Source organism: Glycine max, chromosome 10, assembly GCF_000004515.6.
Source record: "Glycine max cultivar Williams 82 chromosome 10, Glycine_max_v4.0, whole genome shotgun sequence".
Lineage (NCBI taxonomy): Eukaryota > Viridiplantae > Streptophyta > Magnoliopsida > Fabales > Fabaceae > Glycine > Glycine max.
In genome coordinates, this window is record NC_038246.2 from 1,193,884 (window position 1) to 1,210,959 (window position 17,076).

The window sequence follows — 17,076 nt, forward strand, 5'->3', positions numbered from 1 at the left end:
AATATAAAAATTCTTTAATATATTATTTCTCTCATTTGTATCGAACACAATCTAAGTCACATGGCACACGAGTAAAGCAGCCAGCAGGAATGAACTTTAAGATGACATGAACTTATTTTGCTAATTTTCATTCTTTAATAGATTCATCACTTCATTGTTAAGTTTTAGATTTATTACTTTTTTTTCCCATTTCACTATTATTTATAATAGTAAGTATTTAAGATTTTGTAGTATTTTTTACATTGTTTTTTGTAATTCATTATATTACTGTATTAGCATATTTGTTATATGGTTACTGTTGGAATTATTTTTCGACGTTTACACGTGTCAGTAGAATGGAATATTGAGAGCTAAGAACTTTAAGGGGAAAAATATTATTTGAATCATTGGTTGATTTAATTGGTATTGTTATGGAGTATAAATTTTAAAGATATAGATTTTTTTAAGAGATTATAAAGATATAGTAGATTACATCAACTAAGTGCAGGGAATATAAAAAGTGTTCCCAAATAAATGACTCTAAAATATAATTAATTTTGAAAAATAGTACTCTTTCATGATAATTTCTTAAATTTTCTGAAAGATAATTATTCTTTGAAAACAAATCAAAACAAACAAGACTTAAAAGGTATAAGATCCCTAGAGCATCCAACCCCGCATTGCCCGAATCCTCGAAATCTCATTACCTGCCCGAAACGCCAGATTTTTTATTTTTTTATTTTTTATTTTTAACCTTTGCGGTCTTTCGCAATATATAGCAATTTTTATCTTATTTTATTTTTCTACCATAATTAAACGTATTTCCTTGAAAAAATAATTTTATAAAATCCCTCAGAAATTCATCCACCACCCTCCCTTACCGGCTCCGTCGCGGAGAAACACCGCAAAATTCCGTCAAAACAAGAGCTCCAATTCAAAAAAGGGTTTTTCCTTTTACATTTTCCTTACAACTGCAAGACCAATAATAAATCCACTTGCACCAAATCCATGGCAACACAAAAGGTCAGTGATTAAATTTCTCGCAGTTTTTGGATTATTTGGATTTGCTTTTTTGGATTCGGATTGCATTCCATTCGTTCATTCTCGAGAACAGTGCCCAATTCCGCCGCATAAATAAATATAACACCTTTCGGTTTCAGTTTCAGATTTTGTCCTCATTCTTCATGCGCCTTTGAAGTGTGCAACCCCTCTTTTCAGCTGCAACAACTTCAACGGTTTTCGAGGTCCATCTCTTTTTTTTTTTTCACTTTTGTTTGTTTTATTCACTTAACTGTTGCTCGCTTTGTTTTTTTATAATTACAATTATTATTCACTTTGCACCAATCTCCGAAGCGTCTTCTTCTGGCAACTTGCCAGCAGTAACATTTAAATCTTAGCTTCCACTGAATGTTCAATTCGGGATTGACCTATCCTCGTTTAGGTTTTCCCTCAATCAATTGAATTAATCAATCTCTCTATTGCCATGCACTCGGAAGAACAAAGAGTGACACTTGTTTTGATTTTCATTCAATTTAGATTTAGATTGGTAATGAACTGTATTTATTGTTAATCTAAGGTTTGTGTTTTATGATGTGATGATGTCATGCTGTTAATCCAATGCTTGTTGGATGATGTGGTGATGTCAGAATTTACACTATGTTTGTTACTGATTTTCAGGGATTGATTTTGGAATTTGTAGCAAAATAATAATTAGGACAATTTATGCAGTATAGTTTGTTTCTTTGTTGCAGGGTGTTTTCAGAACATGGATTCACGGAAGGGCAAAGCTTCTGTTCACGCATCTTCGCTTAGTGTTGCACCTTTGAGTGTTTCAAATAAGGTGGATCAGATGGTGTCGCCCCCTAGGCATTTGAGAGCTGTTGAGACTGATGTGGATATAGACCTTAGGGAAATTTACTTTTTAATCATGCACTTTTTGTCTGTCGGGCCATGCCGTAGGACTTTTCTAAATTTCAAGGAGGAACTTTTAGAGCATCAGCTTCTACCTAGAAGATATCATGCTTGGTTTTCAAGAAGTGGTGAACCCAGAGTGGATGATGCTGATGAAGATGATGGCATCTCTTTACCTTTAGATTACAGCAATTTAGTGGGCAGGTATTTTTGCTTTATATATGCCTTCTGATTTGGTTTTGTACTAATTATTACTATATGCAAGGTTGGAGTTTTATGCATAACTTTTCAATATTTTTATTTTTATGAGGGCACAGTGTTGTTAAATTTCATTATACCTCATGTCGATAGACTATCAGCATTTATTATATCTGAGTGGTTGACAGTTGACAGCTACCCTCAATCAGATGGGCTATCAACACGCTTGTCCTTTAAGTGCAAATAACTGACTTAACATTTAAAAAAGGGTAGCTGTACTCCATCTCCATGGTCAATGCTAATATACTTAAATATTTATTGTTATTAAGCATTTAGTGATGATTCTTTTTAATTATTTGGAGTTTAGTGTAGGAAATGCCTTTTAAAAATAAAAATAAAAAAGAAAATAAACTAATCATGGGAATGTGTGATTGACTCTGGTAGAGGTATCTTCATTTAAAGATTACTTGCAAATAGAGGATGCTTCATATTTTATTCCAAATATTTATTGTAATCTGGTTCGAAACACTTTTCTCTTAAGTTAGTAATAATTGTTATTTTGATATTACATGTAAAGGCTTAATTATTGTTCATTTTGTGTAACTACAAGGTATCCTCACATAACTAAGGATCATTTGGTAAAGCTTTTGAAGCAATTGATGCTGAGTACGGTCCATCCTTTGCATGGGAAACTTGAAGGAAGTAGTCCTAATGCAGCTGATGTTCCTACTTTACTTGGATATGGTTCATTTTCGCTTCTTGATAGTATGTGATAAGCTATAGTAATCTTTTTCTTGATGATCACTTAAGCTAAGATCACGAGTTATTAACTCAAACTTAAAAAATGTTTATAATCTTAGGCTATTATATGAATTTAATGAATTAGCAATTTGTATATATCTATTCATGATTTTCTTTTCTTAGTTTTGTGGAATATTCTTAAAGGGATGATTAATATGTCAGGGCTTGCTTTAAGTTACTAGGTTTGGAATGGGTATATATCAAAGCTTGTTTCAGTTTTTGCTTTGTTAGAATTGATAATTGAATATATAAACCTCCCAAAATTATATTTGCTTCTATAAGTGCACAGTTTACAATTGTTATCCTTGGTCAGCTCCACCAAGACTGGTACTGGCATATACAAATACAATGTCATCATTGTGTGGCAGGTAGTAATGAGCATGTGTAAAAAGGGAAAGGTCCAAGATTCTAAATGTTTAAACACTTGATTGGGTAGTTGTCTTTGGTTTAAAATTTTCTATTGGCAAATTTGCATTTAAATATGTCTGGAAGTTGCTATAGTTGGCCATGCTCCCAACATTAACAACAAAAGAATGGGATATTTACTCTATTTTCATTCCTGTGAATGTACAGTTGATAGAAAAACAGCTGACAAGCTGGTGAAGCCCCCTCTACTTTACATGCGTTGGCCGCACATGAAGGCTAATCAGGTTCAGGGGCTAAGTTTAAGGGAGACTGGAGGTGGTTTTGCAAAGCACCATCGTGCTCCTTCCATTCGCAGTGCATGTTATGCTATTGCCAAACCATCTACTATGGTGCAAAAGATGCAAAATATTAAAAAGCTAAGGGGGCACCGTGTAGCTGTCTATTGTGGTATGAATCACTCTTCTTCTAAACTTCTATTAATGTGGTGGCTTTATACCATTCTCTGAGTTCATGTTCAGTTATTCTCATGAAAGTCACTAATTATACGTGAGTCACATTACACCAATAAAAGCTGAATCCAGTGCATTTTCATTTTAAGTGTTGCTTTCTCTTCTTAGAGTTTCCTTATAAGTTAAATGTTGATTTATTAATAATTAATCATTTCCACTTAGATGCATATAAGTAATTACTTTAATAGCTGTACTTATGGTTGATCAATTTAAAAAAAATGATTTTATCTTGCAGCCATATTTGATGGATCCGGGAGATATGTTATTAGTGGTTCAGATGATCGTCTTGTCAAGATTTGGTATATGGAAACTGCATTTTGCTTAGCTAGTTGCCGTGGACATGAAGTGAGTCAAGAATATAATTTATGAAAGTAACTTTGATAAGTTTGTTTTCCTTTTAATATCATTTAATCTTATGCTGTCATTATTAAACTGAAGGGTGATATTACTGACTTGGCTGTAAGCTCAAACAATGCTTTGGTGGCATCTGCTTCAAATGATTTTGTCATTCGAGTTGTAAGTAGTAGAACTTAATTTTTTGTTCTGTCCTGCAAACCTTGTACAACTAAGTTGACATTTGCTTTACAACAGTGGCGCTTACCAGATGGGATGCCAATATCGGTTTTGCGGGGACATACTGGAGCAGTTAATACTATTACATTTAGTCCCAGTGTTATATACCAGCTACTATCGTAAGTTTAAGAGTTATTATGGCCTATTGTTGCCTCTCTATATGCTGTCCTAGTGATTCTTGTGACTAACAAGGGATAAGTCTTGATGCTAATCTATTTATTTCATTCATAAATAATTGAATTGTAAAAAATTTGCTTTTCTCATGACCTGTGCCATATAAAAATCTCAAGTTTTTTATTTGGGTATACATACTATACCTGTAAAACTAAACTTTAATATTGTAATAAAAACTTATATTGTGAATTTAACATACTCCTTTGCATGCCATTGGATCACTTTGCACCATTCGAATGGCCTACAAAGCACCAGCCATGTGACAATCATATTTTATAATTATATTCTTTTAAATTATTTATTTTAATATAATTCAACTATTCTTAGTCTTTTTTTAGAATATATTAAGAATATTCAATAGCTTATCTCGTCTTAAATCTTCTTATCTTCTAGGATCCTTATTCTTAGGGATTTTATCTTATCTTTTAAAAGTTATTTGTTCTTTAGGATTAGGAGTCTAGTATTAGTATAAATAAGGGATGTTTATTTCCATAACAATGTGAAGAAAATAGTGTTCTGTCTTTCTTCTCAATTCCTTTCCTCGATATCTAAAACTGAATAATTTCAACATGGTATGAAAGTGGTACCATCTTCTTTGACCTATCATGTCATTGTTTTGCCGTCAAGTTCTGTAAAATCAGGAGCTCTACTTTATTTCCATGTATTTTCTTACCGACTAACCATCTATTGTGTTGTATCCTCATTCTGGCAAGTTTAGATCTCCCTTTCTCGTCATCACTGCTGCTGCTCTGTTTTGGCCTTTGTCTTCATTGCTGAACTCGCTTGCCTTTGTCTAGATCTGTGCTCACACCTGCAACTTCAGACCTCTTATTTTTATTTTTTTTGGGTGGGGGTGGTGGGGGGTGGGGGTATTCTAACCAGTTAAGTGTAATCTATGCCCCAGACCAGAAGAATATTAATTTCTTCATTCTTTTACACACATACATCATTCTAGTGTTCTTAATCTAACTTTTATGACTTATGAAATATGTAGGTCATCAGATGATGGAACTTGTAGAATATGGGATGCAAGAAATTCACACAATCCACGAATATATGTGCCTCGACCTCTAGATGCTATAAATGGTCAGATAATTGCTTATATTTCTGTTAACTGATCAGTCCTAGAACTGGTTGTGGTTTGAGTTTTGCATTTTTACCATAATAAATTTGATATGGTGGTACAATCTATATTCAGTTTTTGTATTGGATCAATTAGATTCTATTAAAATCTAAATTCAATATAAAAAATGAAAAAATATTTTTACATTTCAACATGTTTTTTAAATGAATAACTACACTCAGAACAATGAATGGAATTATCAAATCTAGTTCAAATCAAAACTATGCAAGTTTGGACATACAAATTGATGACTTGTTACTTAAACATTCCAAATCAGTAGTCTCTGACTTGATGACTGCCATAATTACTTTTTTGTTATTAGGTTCTTGATTGAGGAATTAAAACTTTTTCAGGGAAGAGCAATGCTCCACCAGCTAGTTTGCCATCATCCTCAAGCAATGGTCAACAAAGTTATCAAGTACTTTGTTGTGCATATAATGCAAATGGAACTGTTTTTGTTACTGGTAGCTCTGATACTTATGCCAGGGTAGGTTTACTGATGTACTCTTCGCATATTTTCTATTTTCTTCCATTAATACAATTAGCCTTGTCTTATTTAAATATTTCATCTATTCATATATGTTGAGAAAATTACTGCTATTTGCAGGTGTGGAGTGCTTTGAAACCCAACACTGATGACTCAGAACAACCAATACACGAGATGGATTTATTATCTGGTCATGAGAATGATGTTAATTATGTGCAGTTTAGGTTAGCCATCCTGGTTAGATCTACACTTATTTAATTTTATTTTGTAAGGATCCTTATTGTCTTTTCTACTCTGCATGCAGTGGTTGCTCCGTGGCTTCAAAAATTTTGACATCTGACCCCTGGAAAGAAGAAAATACGCTGAAGTTCCGAAATTTCTGGTATATCCTAATGCTTCTTTCCTGTAATTTTTTTTTCTACTCTTGTTTAGTTTTATTTAATGTAACAAGTGTACCCTGCACTCATTACTAAATATGTTGCATACTGATGTCATATAATTTGTGTATTTCAGGTATTGTCATGATAACATAGTTACCTGCTCTCGTGATGGAAGTGCAATTATATGGGTTCCCAGATCACGTAAATCTCATGTGAGCTCCTTTAAATAAGATTACCATTGAACTTTGGTCTATTTTTATTCTTGAAGACATTTTCTTTTCTATAACTATTTTGGGCATCTTTGTGGCATGTTCAGTTTCATTTTTTCCCCATGCTTACCATATGTAATATGTTGAAGTTTTCCTCTTCTATTCCAGGGAAAAGTAGGACGCTGGACTCGTGCATATCATTTAAAAGTGCCACCACCGCCTCTGCCTCCCCAACCTCCACGAGGTGGTCCAAGGCAGAGATTTCTACCTACTCCTCGTGGTGTCAATATGATTATATGGAGCCTGGACAATCGCTTTGTGCTTGCCGCTATTATGGGTAATGTACTTGCTAACCCTTTGTTTGTCATATGAAAATAAGGGGGAGTGAGAGTGGAAATAGGGGGAGAGGAAATAATGTTGGTTGTTTGGTTGAATGGAAATAGAGTGGGGCCCACTAGTACTTTGCCACTCTATTTCTCACTTATTTCCATGCATCTTCTATCTTGTTATTTCTTCTCTATTTGTCTTCAACCAAACACCTTTAAATTTCATTTTATTCCTCACCTATTTCCATTAACCTTTTTCTATTTCCATCCACTCTATTTCTTTCCGCTATACCAAACAGACCCTAGAAGAAATAATGAAGCAGGGAAATTTATACCAACATATTATACACTTTTTTGTATACTTGGTATTTTAAATTAATGGTTATCCAAATCAGTCAAGGTGGTATAAAAGTTTTATTATTATTATTATTATTATTATTATTATCTCTTTTTTCTGACATTATTTGTTCCTTATCCTTTGCTGGTCTCTCTTCAAGTAAATCACAATTACTCATTATGTTGCTGATCTATTGTATTAATTTCTAACTCTTTGATATGATAACTTACTAGAATGAAATAATGTTATAATTGTTCTGACCTCAAGTTTGCTACATTGTTAGATTCATTGCATCTGAGATATTGTCAGCTTTAGCTCACATTTGCCTCACAGTTTTCCTTAAAAGGAGTGTTTGATACCCACTGTGGGGCTCAAACCCACAACCACTAGAAACCTGAGGCCTACACAAGAACCAAAGTGGACAATATCTTGAATCTGGTGATCCTAAATGATGCAATAGACTTGAGGTTGGAACAATAATGGAATATTCAAAGGATCCAATTTGTATAATCCATTGTTTGAAAATCGATTTTCCTATAAACTAAATCTGTCAGGGAGCATGCATAATTTCTACTTGGTACTACCACCTACTGCTGTTACATACATCACTATTGACTCAACATGGATCCTGGTTTAGTATGCAATGATATTTTATTATTCTTCATATGGAGTAGTGAATATTGGTTTTGTATGCAATTGATTTTTTATTATCCCCTATGGAGTAGAGAATATGATTTTGCTGTTTCATGTATCATTAAGTGTTGCCTCAACATGGATCCTGGTTTAGTACACAATTGATATTTTATCATCCCCATATAGAGTAGAGAATATGTTAGGTGTCTGTTGAAACTTAGAGTCTGTTCCAAGTCTTGCAATTTAGGGAGAGTTGTTAGTTTTTTGTTATGGGATTGGGCTTGAGGTTGCAACATTGTCTAAAATGCCTAAGGCAATTTCAACTTGTGCACCTCTTGCTTATATGATATCCCCCGTACTTGTCTTGTATACAACCAATGTGGGACTTTTTTATTTTCCAATATTATCTCACAAAAATTATATTGTTATGATAGTTGTCATGATAATACATCTTTATTCATTTGACTTTGCATTCATCCACCGCTTTGTGATCCGTTCCCTACTCTTCTTTAGAACATCAATTTTAACTGAGTACATGTCTTTTCATCTTGAAGATTGCAGAATATGTGTTTGGAATGCAGTTGATGGCAGCTTAGTGCACTCTTTGACTGGTCATACTGAATCCGTAAGACTTATCGTCTGCCTTTCTCTACCCCCCTCCTTTCTTTGTGTTTTCTGTATTTTATGCAGTGCTAATTTGCTCCATTAGTAAACATCCTCAACTTATATTTTTTGGACTAACAAAATTGAAATTGGCTCATTCTTTTCTTATTGGGTTCAGTTCTAGCCTCTTATTACTTTTCTGTCTTGATTTGAATTTTTACAGTTCTTTCATGACTAAATACTGAGTTTTCAATGGTTGGCAGTCTTATGTTTTGGATGTTCACCCTTTCAACCCTCGAATAGCTATGAGTGCTGGGTATGATGGACGAACCATTGTGTGGGATGTAAGCTTCTTTTCTTTTGGGTCCCTAAATCTTAATGTTACATGTTCTTCGCAAAACAGATTAATTTATGCCTTTGTGGTATATTCTTTTTGCAGATATGGGAGGGCATACCTATTCGGACATATGAAATTGGACATTTTAAGTTGGTTGATGGGAAGTTTTCTCCGTAAGTGTCTCATAGAATAATTGTCTCGATGCTGAGCAAAAAAAAAAAAAAAAAAGAATAATTGTCTCGATAGGATTTTTTTTTGTTTTTTTTTCTTATTTTTTTTCATTTAATATTTCCATTCTTGCATCTATTGTTTTTTTTCCTCTTTATAGATTTTGATTTGTTCCACACTTTGGTTGTTATTACAATAATGGTTAAGCTTATAACTAGTATAAAACTCATTGTGTGTTTATTGTTATTGTCATAACAGTTATGATTATTATCATTTAAAATAAAAATTAGTTTCAATTTTATTTGTGAAAATAGTAAATGTTTTTAAAATTATTATTTATTAGATATTTGACATTTAAACAAATACAAAGGAAGAAGCAAAATTCATCCCCCCCTTTAGTGGATTTCTGGATCTGCCCCTGGTTAGAGGCAGCTAGAACTGTTCCAATGCTAACCGATAGTGTAAATACTAAACTTCACACTTTCAGTGGGTAACATTCATTCATATCAATACAACTAAATTCTCTCAATCTCTTTTCCTTTCTGTTGTATTTTCTCTCCACTATGAATTCTAAATCCCAAACCCAAACTAATTTGTTTAACATTATTTTTTTTAAATTGCTTTTTAACATCAATTCTACTAATAAAATCTAAACCAAATGTGCCCTCTACATTTTGCTTAAGTTCAATTTTTAATTAGAAAAATGGGGTTGCAAGCATTAAACTTAAACACTTGTCCACCACTATGTCACAGTGGCATTTGCTTTAAAGTGAAATCCAATAGGTAAGGACTCTGGAATTGTGTTATATCTAACTTGTTTTTTTAAAGGCCTGTAATTGCCTCCTTCCACTTGGATAATTCTGAATCTTGTCATATGGACAATAGTTCTCTGCTCTATATTCAATCTGACCGACATATTTTTACTAATAGTAATTGTCTGGATCCATGCCAGCACTAAGCTACAATTGTCAAGTTTGTATATTGATCATTTCAAGCTATGAGTTTATGCCTGTTGCTTTGTGTCTTGATGTGGAAACTCTGTAGGCTCTATACCTACCTTGCTGATCATGAGGGTTCCATGTCACATGAATTATGCCATCTTTTATCCATCTTAGATGAATCAGGATCTATGACGGTGTGTAATTCATTAAAATATTCTGCGTTCATTTTAGGGATGGAACATCAATTGTCCTTTCAGATGATGTTGGCCAAATATATTTTCTGAACACAGGTCAAGGCGAGTCCCAAAAAGATGCCAAATATGATCAGGTGGTCAAATTTTTCAATATTTATGTTGATATTAGCTTCATAGCATGTAAATTTATATGTCTATTTCGTTGATTTTTCTGGCAGTTTTTTCTTGGTGATTATCGACCCCTTATTCAGGATACTCAAGGAAATGTTCTTGATCAGGTTGAGAGTAGTCATTGTGCCCCTGTACTTTGTTGATTGTCATCTTGATTGACTTGATAAGATTGTTGAATTTTCAATGTGTTACCCAACCTATGTCACATCTGATGCAGGAGACTCAACTTCCACCACACAGAAGAAACATTCAGGAACCCCTATGTGATTCTAGTATGTTATGGCTCTTATTCTGAAATTCTTATATTACTAGGATGCAAATTTCTCTTACAATAATTATTTCATTACCAGGTATGATGCCATATCCAGAACCTTATCAGAGTCAATTTCAGCAACGTCGACTTGGTGCACTTGGCATTGAATGGCGTCCTTCATTGATAAAATATGCTGTTGGTCCAGATTTTAGTGTTGGTCAGGACTACCCAGTGGTACCTTTGGTAGACTTGGAAGGAATGGTTGAGCCACAACCAGAGTTCTTGGATGCCATGTTCTGGGAGCCAGAATATGACATTATTGTAAGTGATGATAATGACTCTGAATACAATGTGAATGAGGATAGTTCTAGTGCAGCCGGGCAAGGGAGTGTTATCTCTTCTAGTGATCTAGAATACAGTGAAGATGACTCTAGTAATAGGGACGGCCTTCGAAGATCAAGAAGGAAAAAACATAATGTTGGAGTAAGTATCGCCTTTTTTGTTGGATAATCGTTAATTACAAATTGTTATCTAACCATAATGTTTCTCAGGTTGAGGTAATGACTTCCTCTGGAAGGTGTGTAAGGAAAAGGAATTTGGATGAGTGTAATGGTAATACTTCTGGAAGTAACAGACTCCGCAAGAAATCCAAGGGCAGCTCAAAACCCTCAAAAAGGAAATCTTCCAAAGCTAAGACATTGAGACCCCAACGAATTGCTGCACATAATGCTCGTAGTATGTTCTCTCAAATTGATGAAGCATCTACTGATGGGGAAGATAATGATTCTGATGAAGAAGCATCAGACAGTTTCCAAGATCCTGATGATCTTAGTGAACCTGAGATGGAAATGAATAATAAGCATGTTGAACTTAAAATTCCCCTTTTAGAAAAGTTTGCAACTGTGTCCAAGCCTCCTGCATTCTGTGAGTCCCAGGCAAATGTTGAAACTAGACCGAGACTGGTTGTTAAGTTTTCACTTCGTGATTCTAAGAAGAATGTGCCCACAGAGGACACAAGACTAGCTTGTGAGACTCAGGATAATATGGTATGCCAGTCTTTTAGACCTCAACCTGAAGAAAGTGATCAAAAAACTTTTCCAGACACAAAATCGTTGGACCCTGCATTATCTTCTATGGCTGCACCTAATGCTAAACTTCCCCAAAGCCTCGACAGAAATGAAAATGATGATAAAGAACAAACTGAAAATATTACAAATAATCTGGATGCATCCAGATATGTTGAGGCAAACACAGATCAGTGCAGAAAAATGAAGACACATACACACGAACTTTCAAGATCAGGGGATGCTTTGCTGACTGATGCTGAAATTGATGACCATCTTGAACAAAATGCCAATGGGTATGTAAAGCCTGAGATGAATCTCACAAAAAGGTTAATGATACTGCTTCCTTTTATTTATTTGGTAATCTCTTCAGAATCCAATGCTTTTTCCTACTATGTTTTGCAGGAGATCAGAACAAGTGATTGGCAAGTTAGAGACTGTCGGGAGTATGGTTAATACAGAGCTGACTGATTTTGAAGATGCACCTAAATTTTCATCACTTGAACCTTCATTGTTTTGCAATCCTCAGCCAAATGCTGAAGGCTCCTTGACATCTGGTTATGATAAGTTCCATGGTGGTGATAAAGGCCAATCTGGATCTGAGAAATGTGCAGAGGACTCACTAGAAAACAATGAAGTTGTTCAATCAAGCCACTGCCGTAACCTCAAAATGAAAGCGCCTGTGAAATCAACCAAGTTAGTTATTAAAAAGAAACAAATTTCACCAGACACTGAAGGTTCTTGCAAACTGAAGATTGTTAGTTCTAAGGCAGATTCAACTGGTGCTAGAGGTATTGTAATATCTGGAAGTTCCTCCTTTATGGGGCCTAATCTAGTCACAGAAGTACCAGAAGGTGAAGATGACAGAAAATTTAGTTCTCCACAGCTACTGCATTCATATTCTGACAAGAGAAGTTATGATCATGTCCATAAAAGGGACAAGTCATATAAAGGTAAAGTCAATCAAGATGGTTTTGAATCTTTTGATTGTGATACGGAAGAACATACTTCTGTTTTCAGCAATCCACATGGTTTAGGAATTGGTTTGTTTGATGTTACAAGTGATCCTATGCGTCAAACACGATCTATAAGGATGAAGACAACTTCTGAGGAGCCAAGCACTTCAAACAGAAGAATTAAAATTCGACAGGGTCAAAGCTCCAGGGGCAAACCTGAAGAGGGTGTCAATGATTCTGGTACTTCAACTCGAAGGGTGTCAAATCACCATGTCAAAAAATTGTCATGGCTGATGTTGTCAGAGCTTGAAGAGGGTTACCGATATATTCCTCAACTTGGTGATGAAGTTGTGTACTTTAGACAGGTAGTTTATGTTATATATATATATATATATTTTCTGTATGGTTTGTATTACTTTATAGTTTGTTTTGGAAGTCAAGTTTCCCTAATCCGTATCCTAGTTTATGTTTTTATCCTTATTTTATTGGTTGTGTAATCCGTTTCCAAATTCATCTTCTTTAGCTTATTTGATTGGCAGGGCCATCAAGAGTACATAGAGTCATATTCATTATCTGAATCAGGTCCATGGAGACTATTTGTAGGACTAGGTGCTTCTGAAATTTGCAAGGTTGAAGAACTTGAGTATGCGGAGCTACCAGGCTCTGGGGATAGCTGTTGTAAACTTAAACTTAGATTTGTGGATCCTTCTTCGTGTGTGCATGGCAAATCATTTAAATTAACTCTACCTGAATTGATTAACTTCACTGACTTTGTTATTGAGAAAACATGGTATGATACTGCCATGAAGAGAAATTGGTCTTCAAGAGATAAATGCATGGTCTGGTGGAGAAATGAAGATGGGAAAGGTGGAAGTTGGTGGGATGGTCGGATTATTCAAGTGCAGGCCAAGTCTGATGACTTCCCTAACAGTCCCTGGGAAAGGTATCGGGTCCAGTACAAGACTGATCCAAGCGAGAATCATCTGCATAGTCCGTGGGAACTATATGATCCTGAGATGCTGTGGGAGCATCCCCACATTGATCATGAGATCAGAGATAAGCTGCTTTCCTATTTCATCAAATTAGACCACAGGGTAAGTAGATATGAAGTTTTATTAACTTTGTTCTTTCCACTTAATTAGGCTTATTCTTGCAATTTGCAATATTATAACTTGATTTGGGGGTGGGGGGAGAGATGGAACGTTTCTCATTGTTTTTATTTCCATCAATCCAGCAGAGGTTTGATATCCAAGCATTGAACCAAGTAGCTGAGAGGTTAGAGTTTGCAAACAGGTACTAAATCTTTTGTCTGATTTTTTATACAGTCCTGTTCCGCAATTTTCAGGCCTTGAAATTAGGTAAACAAAATGTAAAAATGTCAGAGAAAGCGACAAGTTAAATGTGTGACTTCAATAATTTGTCATATTGGATTTGTATTACAGGTTTCCTGCCCCATTCTATCCTGAACTAATTCAATCAAGATTGAAGAATGACTACTATCGGAGTGTGGAAGGTGTGAAGCATGATATAATGGTAATGTTATCAAATGCTGAAGAATACTTTAAAATTACAAAAAATGCTCAGCTGGTGAGCAAGATCAGGAGAATATCAGAATGGTTTAGAAGGAAACTTGAAAGGATATAGAAAGCTCAAATTGGGTTTTATAGGCTTCTTCTAACATTGTTTTGCATTCTTTAATCCAATTTTGGAGAATTAGTTGGTGTTTAAGTTGGTTTTATAAAATGAAAAAGGTCATAGGTGGTGGTAAATATCAGCTGTCACGTCCTTGTTAATGCCAATTGTCGTTACGAGGCATCTTCGGCTTTATAACTTTGATTACGAATTTCAATGTTTTGTTGGTTTTGCCTAGGCCTCCGCTAAAGCTGAGTTTAAGCTTCAATAGAAAGTAGTCTAAAAGCAATAAAATATTCCATTCCCTACTCGTCAGTTGTCAGTGTATTCAGGTTTGTTGTCAGAAAAGAAATTATATACGAGAACTTTCAAATTGCAACTTTAATTGGACTGCAGAGCAATTCAAATAGGATAAACTGCGTCATTCTACATGCATTGGCTTAATCTGCGCTAAGAATCATTCAATGACTCACATGGATGAGCAACCAAAAGTAGACTCTATCATTTCCTGGAAAGCTACAGTAGGAACGGGATTCCCCTGCCGCTAGGAAGTTCTTGCATTTACTCATTCAGATAATTGAAACTGCTGGATGAAGATAGGATGATTATATGTTTGAGATGTGAACTATCTGACCTTTATCCAAATAGTGCTAATTTATTGTGTGAATATAGGGAAATTACTTCCATGTGCCATTGGTGCACCTAGTTTGGTCAATAGTGGGTCACAAAATACTGAATGCAGATGTAGGTGGAGGATTCCGAGGAATACAAATAACCTCTGATTTTCAGATTGAGCATCTAGAATAACCCATTGAAATTACAACTCTACTGAATCATTGGTCTTTGCAGTTTAACGCTTTTTGCGGGTTGGTTCAGCATCATAGAGATGCTCCAATATTAACTTATTAGTTAGACTTATTAAACACGTTAAATTAAATCGGTTAGCTTATAAGTTTTCATGTCTTCTTTCACTTGATTAATTATTGAGGTTATTTTCTTAGGTTTAATTACTGTTTTAATCTTTAAATTTAAAGTGTGTTTTTTTAGTCCCTAAATTTAAAAATATTTTTTTAATTCCAATTTTGTCAAATTATTTTTGTAGTCCTTGACACAATAAATTAATATTTTATGTCGATTTTTAACATTTTGTGGTGGATTTTTAATATTTTGTGATAATTTTGAAATGTAAATTTAAAATGAACCAATATTATGACTTAATTTGGAAAATTAATCTATTTTCTTGCCAAATTGGTTTAAAATTTTTTTAAAATAAGTATAAAAATTGGTCTTTTTAATCAAAACTAATTTTAAACAAGGCCTTAATGTAGTTTTAGTATTTTGACCAATTGCTTATTTTAGTTTCTAGCATAATAAATTGACACCGTGTGACGATTTTTAGCTTTCATAAGTTAGTTTTTATTTTTTAACAGCTTGAATTTACATTTTAAAACTTTCATAATGCTAAAAATAGTCACAAAGTGTTAAAAATTATCATAAAGTGTTAATTTATTAGGTCAAGGACTAAAAAAAGTAAATTATCAAAATTGGGGAACTAAGAAAAACATTTTTAATTAAGTCTTTTTTATCACTCATTGAGGTTATATTTGTATGTAATCTAGTCAGACTATATCAGTTTTTAAATAATAAATATGCAAAAATTAATTTAAACTTATTGTTTCTTATCTTTTTTAGTACTTTGTACTTAAAAAACATGCACACTAGCAAGTTATCAGAATATTTTACATGTAATTTTTTATGCGTATATTTCATGTAATTTTAAGTTTAAGTAAAACCTTAAAGAATAAAAAATTATCATCATTAACAAATACAAAGTTGGGTGGGCTTTTTTTGCGGAATAATAAAGAAAAGCAACTCATAATTAAGTAACTTTTTCATCATAAGAAACACACATATGAAAAGGTATAAAGAATGGAAACAATTTTGTTATGACATATATCATCTTATTGATAAAAATATTTTAAAATAAAAATATAACTAAAAATAAAATTTTAATTTTTCAGATGATAAGTAATTCAAAAAAATTATAATAATTTAATTTAGTAATTATTTTAAAACACAATCTATAAATAAATAGAATTTCCATAAAAAGCATATAAATATGTTCTTTTACCTTTTTTATATTTATCAGCTAATTCAGCAACTAATTTTACAATAAACTTCAAATTCAATCATTTAACTTCTTTTTTTCCGGAATTTTATATAATTATCCGTCGGTGACTAGTGAGAATGAGATGCCCCTTTTAGTAGCAAAGTTTACTCAGTCGCATAATGTTCCAAGTTCCAACTGTAATGTGCTAGTTAGTTGCATCTTATGTTCTGTGTTTGTATACACTTTCTTAAGCCTATTTATATACGGCATATTAACATGAAACTGATTTAAACATTCTGTCTTTCTGAATATCAATTTGATCTCGAATGCAGTCATCACATCAGATTCTCACAATTTCATTGGTGGCTCTGCATAGGCTTGTGCTGGGATCTCAATTTCTGATAGACAAACCATTACACACGTGTTTGCTGTGTTGTGGGATTAGGTAGATATGCTGTTGTCTCTAATGTTTTCATTTTAGTGTTTGATTTTCTCACTTCTGATCTTTCATCTCAGTTTCTGCTTTAATTTGTGCATTCAAAAAAATTTACCCTGGAATCAGTATTATGGAATCATTAGATATACTAGCTAATTTATGTTTTCATTTTACTGAAGTAATGTCAACTATCTTGGCTAATGTT

General features: G+C 33.7%; 1 protein-coding gene across 2 annotated transcripts; it reads left to right on the plus strand.

Annotated features, from left to right (window-relative positions):
* The first annotated feature begins 656 nt into the window (after positions 1-656).
* On the plus strand, positions 657-14,462 carry LOC100784354 (bromodomain and WD repeat-containing protein 3). Of its 2 annotated transcripts, none has more exons than XM_006588507.3 (26): positions 657-1,002; positions 1,140-1,223; positions 1,731-2,094; positions 2,699-2,853; positions 3,463-3,702; positions 4,000-4,109; positions 4,203-4,280; positions 4,356-4,456; positions 5,506-5,597; positions 5,988-6,121; positions 6,242-6,345; positions 6,426-6,503; positions 6,635-6,713; positions 6,879-7,047; positions 8,561-8,631; positions 8,873-8,953; positions 9,049-9,119; positions 10,287-10,383; positions 10,468-10,527; positions 10,638-10,692; positions 10,771-11,156; positions 11,225-12,066; positions 12,143-13,058; positions 13,233-13,787; positions 13,928-13,986; positions 14,136-14,462. In XM_006588507.3, the coding sequence occupies exons 3-26, from the start codon at positions 1,745-1,747 to the stop codon at positions 14,335-14,337; spliced, it is 5,085 nt and encodes a 1,694-aa protein (XP_006588570.1). In that variant the 5' UTR covers positions 657-1,002; positions 1,140-1,223; positions 1,731-1,744; the 3' UTR covers positions 14,338-14,462. The 2 variants fall into 2 exon arrangements, with proteins under 2 accessions (XP_006588570.1, XP_040862194.1); XM_041006260.1 differs by having other exon boundaries at positions 658-1,002; positions 11,225-12,033.
* The last annotated feature ends 2,614 nt before the right edge of the window (positions 14,463-17,076 follow it).